The 12300-nt window shown below is 44.4% G+C and overlaps 1 protein-coding gene across 4 annotated transcripts in view; it reads right to left on the bottom strand.

Moving 5' to 3' along the window:
- The window catches only part of CADM1 (cell adhesion molecule 1), a 277335-nt gene that overhangs the window by 54397 nt on the left and 210638 nt on the right, over positions 1 to 12300 (bottom strand). For 3 of the 4 annotated variants that reach the window (XM_040426205.1, XM_040426210.1, XM_040426215.1), the window contains exon 7: positions 11094 to 11266. In XM_040426205.1, the coding sequence (XP_040282139.1) occupies positions 11094 to 11266 (173 nt within the window). Of the gene's footprint in view, positions 1 to 841; positions 1067 to 11093; positions 11267 to 12300 lie in introns of those variants that run through there. The other variant, XM_040426224.1, reaches the window with a different exon arrangement.

Raw genomic sequence — 12300 nt, 5'->3', positions numbered from 1 at the left:
CTCGTTTTTCCATTAGGAATCTTTCCGATTTCAAACCCCATCTGCAGCACGGTAATATCATGCAGATCTGTAGTGCGGAATCCGCCCCATGTCTGAAATCGCCTGAAGGGTGCGTCCACACGGGGTGGATTTTCCACAGCTGCGAATTTGCTGCAGGAAAATCCTCACTAAATCCGAAGCAAAATCAGTATATGCTCCATGCAGATTTTTCATGGATTCCACCCTATGCATTGCGAAGGGTGAAATCCGTGGTGGAAATGAGAGTTTACACATTAAGAAAATAAAGGAAAATGTCTTAAGATTTTAACTAGCTGACATGTACTAATGTGCAAAATTTGGCATATCTACTTTAAAGGAGCACTCCCACAAAAAAATGTATTCTCTGACCTGTTAGAGAGGTGCATGATGTAAACTGTAGTGAAGGTAATCTTACCAGTGACTGTATTTGTGAGTTATAACCTCCCTTCTGATCCTCCGCTGTGTCATGTGACCAGAACTGTGACTTTCCGAATAATACAGCATCTTATGTGTGGACAGGAAGCCAATCTCTGTGTATTCCTATGGGAGCCTCAATGTCAGTCTCATAGCAATGAATAGAGAAGGAACTGACTTCCTGTCCTGTGTCAGTAGGAGAGGCAGAGTGTTGGTCACATGACACAGCTGAGGATCAGAAGGGAGGTTATAACTCACAAATACAGTCACTGATAGAAAGGTACATGATGTGATCTTCCTAACACTTCAGAGAATATATATTTTTTTTGTGAGAGTGCTACTTTAATAAGTAACTCCACCCAAACAATAGGCACATTCTGGTAAATCGGTACTGTAGCCCGGGTGGGTTAATAATCTTATTTTACATACAGAGATGCTGATATTTTACTACATTGTTAAGGTGGACATATTAATGAATGTGACAACTGTTGGCAGCATCTTTCGCAGTCTGTCTCCCAGCAGTTGATGACAATCGGTCACTTTCTCCACGTGGTTACTGGTAATAACGTAGTGACTGTGAAGATACTGCAGAAGTGACAACTAATATAGCAGCAGATGCTGCAAAAAATAGGATCTGCAATAGAGTGAACAAAAAAAGTATATAAAGAAGCGAATCATAAAAGTAAACAGAATAGAAAGAAATGAAAAAAATATAAAAATAAAAATAAAAAAACACATAAAAAAGTAATACTAATATTAAATTCTGGCTATGACTTACTTCTACAATCTAGATAACGGGAGCCATCAGGGGAAACAGAAGTAGACACAAGGGTGGGTTGGTGACAGGCCTCATCCTGTTCACCTCTGTCTCCCCAATACATACCAGTTTGGCTCAGAAGAACAGCAGAAGGCTCGTGTATTGCTGCATTAATACAGACACAGCTATGTGGAAGCGGCCTTATGGATAGGATGTCAGTAGGCAGACGCTGACCCCTATCCCGTCGTATATTCCTTTTAATCGTATTTACAAATTCCCAGAGAATTCCTTTAAGACCGTCATATCAGATAATATGCCAAATAGGCCATCTTGCTAACCAAAAGGGCGGTGACCGAGCTAGCTCGGAAAAATCATTAGTAATGGATTGTTTAGACAAGACTTTGGGTTTCCTGCCAAGGCACCACTGCTGTAACCAGTGCTCCGGACGAAAAGTCACATCACATTGCTGCCGAAACACTGGATCACTGGTCCCAATTAGCGACGAGAAAATCCCTAAAAACTCTATTCTCCATCGATCCTACAAAATGCATATCACTCAGGTTCTCCGTAGAGTTGGAACCTGGAGAATCAGCTCAACCATCTCCAATCCCAATGGAGGAATTACTTTGACGTTCACATGTTGCCGCGGGGCATCCGGTTCTGAATACCAAGTTAAAGGATTTATCCCATGAACGGTATTTATCACCTGTTCACAGGGTAAGTGATAAATGTATGACCACAGGGGGCGGCCGACTGCTGGGACTCTCAGCAATGTCAAACCATTAAGGGCCCAAGTCCCCCATTTGAATGAAGTGGTAGTTCACATCTCGGTCCCACATCTATGGGACGGACATAAATCTCCATCCATACAGCAGCCACCACCTACGTGACTCTGACTAAGGCGCCGTACAGCCTCCATACACTGCGCTCTACAGAGTGCATGTGAGTAGTGGGGGACAGAAATGCCTACACAGCTGCAGAACGCCGTGTGATGCCCTGAGCTACATAATGTAGCTTTTATATATCAGTCTACTCACACACCTATCGTTTTATCCCCATAGGAATCAATAGTAATGTTGTACCTGTCAATTTCCACCGACTACAATGGATAACTGGGTCGTCTCCCTTGCATTCACACGTTAAAAAAAAAAAGATTTTTTTCTGTAATCGTTCATTGGGGACGCTTTGGGTTCGGACCTCCGATCAGCAGCAGAAGACGTGGTTGCCTGGGACAATGCTGGATCGGCGTTCTCTGGAAAACTGAAGTCACACTGATAAAAAGAACCAGAAGCCGCCATAGAGAATAGCTGAGACCTAGCACTGGACACTTAAAGGGCGTCTGTCAGCAGATTTGTACCTATGACACTGACTGACCCGTTACATGAGCACTTGGCAGCTGAAGGCATCTGTGTTGGTCCCATGTTCATATGTGCCTGCATTGCTCAGAATTTTTTTTAATATATGCAAATGAGCCTCTAGGAGCAACGGGGGCGTTGCCATTACACTTTAAAGGTTCTGCTCTCTCTGCAAATGCCGCACTTTCAATGACTTTAGGAGAAGTCAGGGTCAAGTGTGATCAGGTTTATGCTGCCTGGCCCTGTCAATCAAAGTGCAGAAGGAGCGACAGTTGCAGAGAGAGCACAGCCTCTGGGTGTAATGGCAACGCCCCCGTTGCTCCTAGAGGCTCATTTGCATATAGTATAACATCATTTTTCTCAGCAATGTGTGCATATATGAACATGGGACCAACACAGATGCCTTCAGCTGCCAAGTGCACATGTAACAGGTCAGCCAGTGTCATAGGTACAAAACTGCTGACAGATGCCCTTTAAAGAAGACCTCCGGGAAAAGGGATAAAAGAAGTACGGTAATACATGGAACTATATAAACTGTATTGTGCCACAATATTTATTATCTACCGATTAATAAAGTGCTGGATTGTTTCACGAATTTTCGGGATTTTACTTAACATTATTTTTAGAGGGGCCTAAAAGCAAAGGTTGACACACTTTTGCCCCTCAGACAAACGTGATATTGACTAATTTCTTTGATTGGGTTCTACTTTTGTTTTAAATTTGGATCTACTTTTAGGATCCATGTGAAAATTTGATGTAGTTTTAGGTCAAATGTATTCAGAAATACAGAAAATTCTGAAGGGTTCACGAATTTTCAATCCACTGTAGATTTGTAAGACCCTGCACACGATATAATGAAAGAAAATTGGTTGTGGACCCCCCTTTTAACTTAATTAGTGGTTGTAACTAACCTGTGGAGGGAAGCTCTTTTCCATAGGACTTATCCTCCCTCGATGCCGCCATCCCAGCTGCACTTGCGCATGCTGGGGGCTCTTCCATCCGGATGTGGCGCCTCTATTCCTGTTCAACTGCACTGACTGTAATGCAGCTGAACAGGAAAAGCAGCAGCCGCATCCAGTTGGGTGGAAGCACCCGAAGGATGTGCGAGTGCAGTGGAGATGGCGGCATTGGGGGAGGGTATTATGTAAAAGAGCTTCCTTCCGCAGATTACAACCACTCAGACAAAATGCACGGAGAAGCCCTTTAATTGCATAAAGCTCTTACCTGGTCTGCACCTAGAAATAAGCCTCCTCGAGAGCCTTCCTTTTAGCCGGTCGCAGTGCCTTCCACTCTGCTGGTTTGAGAAGCTTGTCAGTTTTTAATTGTCTTATCCCAATATACAGTATACCGCGGGGAATTTTCCCTGTAACACTGCCTTTAATTGTGTGATTTATAGAATAAAATCAATTAATTAATCTGGGCATATCCCAGCGCTTTCTTCTTCTGCGCTTTCTTCTGTCTTTGTTAGCAGAGCGAATTACATTAGGTATCTTAGGATTACAAATGACAGACTGAAATGACTGGCTAATGGGCAGCCGCAGCGAGAAAAGATGAGAAAATCACAAGAGCGGAGCAGATCGGGACCCAAATCTGTCCTCGATTCAGAGGGTAAGAAACAGCAGAGACTAAGGGCCATTCAAAGATGAAAGCCAGTGTGCGATTCTGGGAATTAACCGGAAGACTAGAAGATGTTGTGATGGTGTCACATATAACAAGCCGTGGTTTTTTGATGTTTTCCCGTGTGTAGGTGCGCTTGTCTTCTATGATTGCTAGGCTTGTCATCATGGGATATTTTCCTTTAATGAATCACAAGAAGAGAAGGGTGAATGGGCGCGGAAGGCGTTGCTTGCTTTTAGTTAGATATGTAGAGATAGACAGAAGCTGGGGAAGATCTACAAAACAGGTAAAATTCGAGAGCAATATATAGCATTGGGACTCCCGTATCGAGGTGGGGGGGGGGGGGGTTATATAGTGAAATGGGTTGTCCTGGATTAGAAGAACATGACTGCTTTCTTCTAGAAACAGCGCCACACCTGTCCACAGGTTGTATATGGTATTGCAGCTCAGCTCCCTTGAATCAGGCTAAGTTTTAATGGGCATCTGTCAGCAGTTTTGTTCCTATGACACTGTCTGACCTGTTAAACGTGCACTTGGCAGCTGAAGGCATCTGTGTTGGTCCCATGTTCATATGTGCCCGCATTGCTGGGAAAAATTATGTTTTATTATATGCAAATTAGCCTCTAGGAGCAACGGGGGCGTTGCCATTACACCTAGAGGCTCAGCTCTCTCTGGAACTGCCTCCCCCTCTCCACTTTGATTGACGGGGCTCCTAATCGGTGGAGGTGCAGAGTGTTGGATAGATTATCTGCATCTATAACTTGAAAACAATGAGATTGTCCCACCTAAGACATTGGTGGCATATAGCTAGTATTCAGATCAGTAGTCAGATAGGTGGGGGTCCCAGAGGTCTCTAGAATGGACCTCCCAAAGTGCATGCGGCGGCCACTCTGCATTCGAGGGAGCACTGGCTCGGCTATTTTCTGAAGTTCCATATAGAGTGGAGGGAGGCTGCAATTTTGTTCATTTCAAGTACTCTGTTCTAGAGATAGGTGCTGGTCCCAGAGGTGGGACCTGCACCTATCTGACATGGGCGGCATATCCTAGCAATATGCCACCAATATCTCAGGTGAGGTGGACTCTTCTTCAACAATTTAGCACCACCTTGCTACTTTCTGTATTATGGGGAGCCCGTCACAAATTCGCTCCCCATGATCAAAGCTATACCATCTACAGACAACGTGGTCCACCATACAGAAGGTCACCAGCAGCGGGAGAGAAGACGACATCAGAACATGCAGAAAGGGGGGACCTGACAGATAAATGCACAGCAGGGCGTGATGAGGCATTTTGAAATGTGATTGGACGAGATCATTGCGCCAAGCATTGCGTAAACTTGTCCAAGCGAGCAGATACACGCAAGATCCCACCACCTCTGGTCCTGCTGCTACTCATACTGCATTTGCACCTAGGTGACCCCATCGCCCCCTGCTGGGAATGGTCGCAATCAGTCTAACCCAGCTGTTCACTCCACGCTTCCCAAGTGATAAAATAAACAATAAGGTGTTAAATAGGGGAGCACTTTCATGTTTCGGCTGCCACCTGTTAATGAGTCATCCTTCCCCAGGCCCTGATGAAAGAGAAGCAGAGAAGTAATCTGCCTTTGAACTTGCGAGGAAGGTAGGGCGAGCAGGGAGTGCAGCGCGTGTACTCTGCGTGTGATAGGAGACGTTAGCGAGATGTCAGCCACCAATCACAGGCACATCTGGAAGTCCCTTCATCTCGCCCAGAGCCGGCCTGTCTGTAATTAATACATCAAACCCTTAATTACAGACAGTACTTTTATGAGAGCTCAGGGAATATGGATGCAGAATGGTGTCACCGTCAAGATGACAAAGACAAATAGAAGACAAAATGACAGCTTAATGTGGCACCGAGTCTGGCTATGCACTGCTGGTGTGTGGCAGAGCGATATCCATACATGTCAATTCTTCCAGAAAAGTAGAGCAACCAGCTATCAATCATTGAGGTGCTATGAGGGAGAGCTTACATGCACTTCTTGAAATGGATACGCCAAAATGTGGGTGAAATTTAGGAGTTCGTTAAAAATTGCATTTATTTTTCATACAGTTTGGCCACTAGATGTCACTGTTTAATTTACTAGTTCCTTGTTTTCATTTATTTATTTTTTAAGCCTGCTCCCTTCCACATTGCTATGCATCTAAGGGCTCTTTCACACTTGCGTTGTTCTTTTCTTCCGGCATAGAGTTCCGTCGTCGGGGCTCTATGCCGGAAGAATCCTGATCAGGATTATCCCCATGCATTCTGAATGGAGAGAAATCCGTTCAGGATGCATCAGGATGTCTTCAGTTCAGGACCGGAACGTTTTTTGGCCGGAGAAAATACCGCAGCATGCTGCGCTTTTTGCTCCGGTCAAAAATCCTGAACACTTGCCGCAAGGCCGGATCCGGAATTAATGCCCATTGAAAGGCATTAATCCGGATCCGGCCTTAAGCTAAACTTCGTTTCGGCGCATTACCGGATCCGACGTTTAGCTTTTTCTGAATGGTTACCATGGCTGCCAGGACGCTTAAGTCCTGTTTGCCATGGTAAAGTGTAGTGGGGAGCAGTATACTTACCGTCCGTGCGGCTCCCGGGGCGCTTCAGAGTGATGTCAGGGCGCCCCACACGCATGGATGATGTGATCGCATGGATCACGTCATCCATGCGCATGGGGCCCTCTGACGTCATTCTGGAGCGCCCCGGGAGCCGCACGGACGGTAAGTATACTGCTCCCCCGCTCCCCACTACTACTATGGCAGCCAGGACTTTAAATAGCGTCCTGACTGCTATAGTAACACTGAACGCATTTTGAAGACTGATCCGTCTTCAAATGCTTTCAGTTCACTTGCGGTGTTACAGATCCGGCGGGCACCTCCGGCAAATGGAGTACACGACGGATCCGGACAACGCAAGTGTGAAAGAGCCCTAAGTAAGGCTACTTTCACATTTAGTGTTTTTTTTTTTTGCGGATCCGTCACGGATCTGCAAAAACGCTTTCATTACCATAATACAACCGCATGCATCCGTCATGAACGGATCCGGTTGTATTATGTCTTCTATAGCCATGACCGATCCGTCATGAACACCATTGTGTCAGAGAAAACTGATCCGTCCCCATCGACTTACATCGTGTGCCAGGACTGAACAGTTTGGCTCCGCACCACATGGTGGACAGAAAAAAGCTGCAGGCAGTGTTTTGGTGTCCGCCTCCAGAGCGGAATGGAGACTGATCGGAGGCAAATTGATGGATTCTGAGCGGATCCTTTTCCATTCAGAATGCATTAGGGCAAAACTGATCCGTTTTGGACCGCTTTTGAAAGCCCATGACTGATCTCAGAAACGGAAAGCAATAACGCTAGTGTGAAAGTTGCGTAACCAGACTTTCAAGGCCGGCTGTTCGCGTTACGGAATATGCCCCCCCCCCCCAAGAGAAAAACCACAGCGTATTACAGCATCAGCAAAGTGTATAATAGATAACACAAATCTCATGTACACGCAGATTTTTTTTTTAGTGCGGAAATCGACCTGCATTACGGATTTCAAAATCTGCAGCATGGCAATTGTTTGCGGTTTTTACCTGCGGATTTCACCCTTTTCCAATCCGCAACAAAAAAAAACGGCGTTAGAAATTGCATATATGCTGCAGAAATGCACAGAAATTGTGCAGATCTTATGTGCGTTGATCTGCACTCGTGTGCAGGTGGCCTAAAAGTTTTTTACTGGGACTGCAATATGGATGATCTATCCTCCGGATAGGTCATCAATATCTCATCCGTAGGGTTCCAACACCCAGCACCTTCATTGTAAGAGGCCTCAGAGCTCGGGTGAGCACTGCGGCTTTTTCCTAGGCCAATGACTTCACGGCCATCGGTCACATGGCCTGGGATGCAATACCTACCACAACCACTATCCAATGATGGAGCCCCTTCAAACAGGTGATCGGTTGTGGTATCAGGTGTCAGATCCCCACTGATCAGATAGTGATGACCTATCGATATATATATATATATATATATATATATATATATAAAAATAAATAAGAGATACCTGATCGGTAGGGGTCCGACACCCCGCACCTCTGCCGATAAGCTTTTGGGTAGCCAGCTCAACAAACTACATGATGGACAGAGCTGCGCAGTTCTGCGCCAAAGCTACTCACGTACAGCTGATCATGAGGGGTGTCAGACCCCCATTGATCAGATATTAAAATTCTGAAATACCCCTTTAACCTTTTGGCAAGTTGCTGACGCTTACAGAAGAATACGAGTAGGCCTCATTCATACGTCCGTATTTAATCAGTATTGATCAATATGATCTTGAATTATTTTTTTTTAAGCTGAAACGGGGAGTGGATGCAAACGCACATGATTTAGGGTACTTTCACACTAGCGTTTTTCTTTTCCGCCACTGAGTTCGGTCAAAAGGGCTCAATGCCAGAAAAGAACTGATCAGTTTTATCCCCATGCATTCTGAATGCAGAGTAATCCGTTCAGGATGCATCAGGATGTCTTCAGTTCAGTCTTTTTGACTGATCAGGCTAAAGATAAAACCGCAGCATGCTACGCTTTTATCTCTGGTGAAAAAAAACTGAAGACTTGCCTCAATGCCGGATCCAGCATTTTTTTCCATAGGAATGTAATAGTGCCGGATCCGGCATTTTCTTCCATAGGAATGTATTAGTGCCGGATCCGGCTTTTGAAAAAAAACTAATTGTTTTGCCGAATGACACCGGAAAGATGGACCCGGCATTTCAATGCATTTTTCTGACTGATCAGCATCCTGATCCAGTTGGCATACGTTTCTGGCGACTGAACTGCTTGCCGGATCACTGTGCCGCAAGTGTGAAAGTAGCCTTACACTTCTCTTTTTTGATTCTTGGTTTAAAATGAATAGATGAAAAATAGCAAATACTGGAGTGTGAATGGCTAAGGAGGTAGCTTCACGGTGAACAAGTCCTCTACTAGCCTTCTTGCATAACTAGTTGAGCTAAACCTTTGGGAATGTGGGGCACCACTTTATTTTTTCTGGTCCTACACTACCCTACCAAATGCATCTATTTGAAAGTTGTATTCATTTATTTATTAAGAATAAGAGGACTTTTTTTTGTTACACGACCCCTAAGTGCTGCTGCATGCTGGGGTGTTCCCGATACAGCCAGGTCACAAACTGTTAGTATGTGACAATGTCATAGTGGTGGACACACATTGTGGCTACCAACCAGACAAGGTACAGAGCACAACTCTCTCCTGATGGCAACATGACCGACTCATCTGTTCTCAAGGAAGATAAGCTGACGGTGACTGGGACCAGCTTATTCCCCTCTTCCAATTGAGAACACATGCCCGTTCGGCTTAAAGTTTTTTGTTTTTTTTTACTTATTACGTATCCTCTGGATAGGGCATCAGTATCTGATCGGTGGAGGTCAGACACCTGGGACCACCAAGATCAGCTTTTACTATAGTGGCTATGCTTGATATCGCAGCTCAGCCCCACTCACTTCAATGGTGCTTTACTGTGCCCAGGCCAAGTGACCGATGCACATGACCACACGTGGCCTAGGCAAAGCTGCGAGAAGGCCGAAGTGTCTACTACAACCGCTGGTACCTTCTCAAAAAGCTGACTGGTGGGAGTTTTGGGTGTCGGACCCCCACCCATCAGATACTGATGACCTATCAAGGAGGATACTTTAAGTCATCAGTAAAAAAAAAATATATATCTTTTTGTCACCGTGCTTTGAAAAAAACTTTCATAGCGACATATTCAAGGTTTTGATCGTGGGGGTCTGAATGCTGAGATCCCCACCGATCGCTAAAACAAGGAGAGAGACCTGCTCACATAGAAGGAGACTGGCTCAATAGAAAGTCCAAGGCCTCTTTCACACGAGCGTGTACACAGACCCACTGAAATGAATGGGTCAGGATTCAGTGGGGGTGAAATGCATTCACGTCACGCATTGCAACCGTGCTGAAAACTCGCTCGTGTGAAAGGGGCCTAAGAGTCCATCTGGAGTCTCTCCTGCAGCAAGATGAAACCATATGTCAGCTCTTTCTCCTCTTTCTAGCGATCAGTGGCGGTCTCAGCACTCGGACCCCACCGATCAAAACCATTGATGTGTCGCGATGACCCATCAAAAGTTTTTTTTTAAAGTGCAGGGACAGTTTAAGGCCTCATGCACATGACCAAAACTTTTCTTCAGTGTGCCGTTTTTTAAAACTAATAGCCCACACAAGCCATTGGGCCCATGCACATAGAAGTCAATGGGGCCATGCACACTTTGAGGCCTAAAAGTGGTTGGCGCTCCAGGTGACCAGCCGACACTCAGATTTGCCAAACACAGGGGTTGGAAATGGAAGAAGTGAGGTTTACCCACATGGAATAATCTGAAACTAGAACTGTTTACCTACTTGACAGACGATGATGACTAAGAATTTGATTTACTGCTGATTTTTTTATATATTTTTTGCATTACACTTATTTTAGGGATTCTCTAAACATGACTATTTTCCGTCAGTTTTTATATGCATATTTCTTGCCAAACACTTGAGCAGATACAACTGCAGGATAGAGAAAGGTTTCCAATTATCCCGAATTGGATGCATTCCTTTATACGCAGATGAAACACGGAAGAAAAGTACAGCTGTGTGAATGCAAGACGAAATGCAAAAATTTTAATGATAAAGCTACAGGGATGGCTGTAGAATATGAAGAAAAGGGGGCTTCACAAGAAAACTAGTGCAGACAATAACTGGGGTTGTAGTCCACAGCTACCATTCACACGTGAGCTTTTTCTAGCTTGATGAAGCATGAGCAAAGTGATATCCCTGATTACATGGACAACAGCTCCATTTATTCTACTCTAGTCTTCATAGAGACTGATGCCATCAGTAGAAGTAGGGCACACACTACTTTACTGTGACTTGATGACTTACCATACACATAGAGCGTGTATTCGGCTGATGAGCTGCCCACGCTGTTGGAGGCCTCGCACCTGTACGTGCCATTATCTGTCTTGTTTAGGCTGCTGATGTAGAGCTTTTCATCATCGATGATGACATGCTGGGGAAGTTCATCATCTACTCTCACCCACGTGACTTTGTCTGGTCTGCAAAGACAAAACAACAATGTGAGATTTCTCCTCGAAAAATTTGTTTAGCAATAAACGACGTGACGTACGACGACCATCTACAGATTGGATAATCAGTATGTGTATGTAGTATGTGACAAAACCCATTTCCACGGGTAGCTGCCATTTAGGTTATTTCTATACCGTTGTTTGGTGGAACTACACTTTATTTATTGAGTTTTCAATTTAGCTAGACCTTAAAACATTTATTAAAGGGTTATCCCATGAGCAATGTAAAAAATTAAAATCAGACATGATATATCCCATGGCAATACCTTTCTAACAAAGCTAGAACCAGCCCTGTACCTCACATGGATCCAGAGCTCCAAAAACAAGCAGCAGGTGGCGCCGATACAGACACATTTTATTAAATTGCTCACTGGCAACGCTAAATTTTTAATTACATAAAAAAAAAAAAAAAGGAGGCTGTCCAGTTAAGAAAACCCATTTTCCTATAGCCTATCAGGAAATTAAATAAAGGGGGTTCCATGTTGTTTCAAAACATGAATTCAAAATATTTGAGAATGAGTAAGCTTACGCAGGCTAAGTGAATAAACATAATTTACTAAGTGTGATTAAATATAAGATAACAGGGACAAATCACAGAATAAATAATAAAAAGTAAGTACATCACTAGCCTAAATATGCAATGTTATGGAGTGAGACTCCGTCAATCATGCTATAACACATGGTTGTCTACCACGTTATAACCCATGACCAACACCCCAGGGTATACAAGAGATAGGTCAAATCAATACTTTCATCCTGAAGTTCGAGGAGGAGCCCCCCCCCCCCTCCCAATGTATGTGTGTCACATAGTTTAAACCTTTTATCCCCTCCTCCAGTGTGCAGTAGGCATGTCTCTGAGATCTCTCAGGGATGTGGTCTTATCAGCACAATGGGGGATGGGTATTAGATTACAAGGCACATCTTTACACAGAATGGTAATAATAAAAGGGAACAGAATTCAAGGGACAGAACCTTACAAGACACATGTTCAGGATGATTCTCCC

This window comes from Bufo bufo, chromosome 1 (assembly GCF_905171765.1).
Source record: "Bufo bufo chromosome 1, aBufBuf1.1, whole genome shotgun sequence".
NCBI classification, from domain to species: domain Eukaryota; kingdom Metazoa; phylum Chordata; class Amphibia; order Anura; family Bufonidae; genus Bufo; species Bufo bufo.
This window is presented reverse-complemented; position numbering and strand designations above follow the sequence as displayed.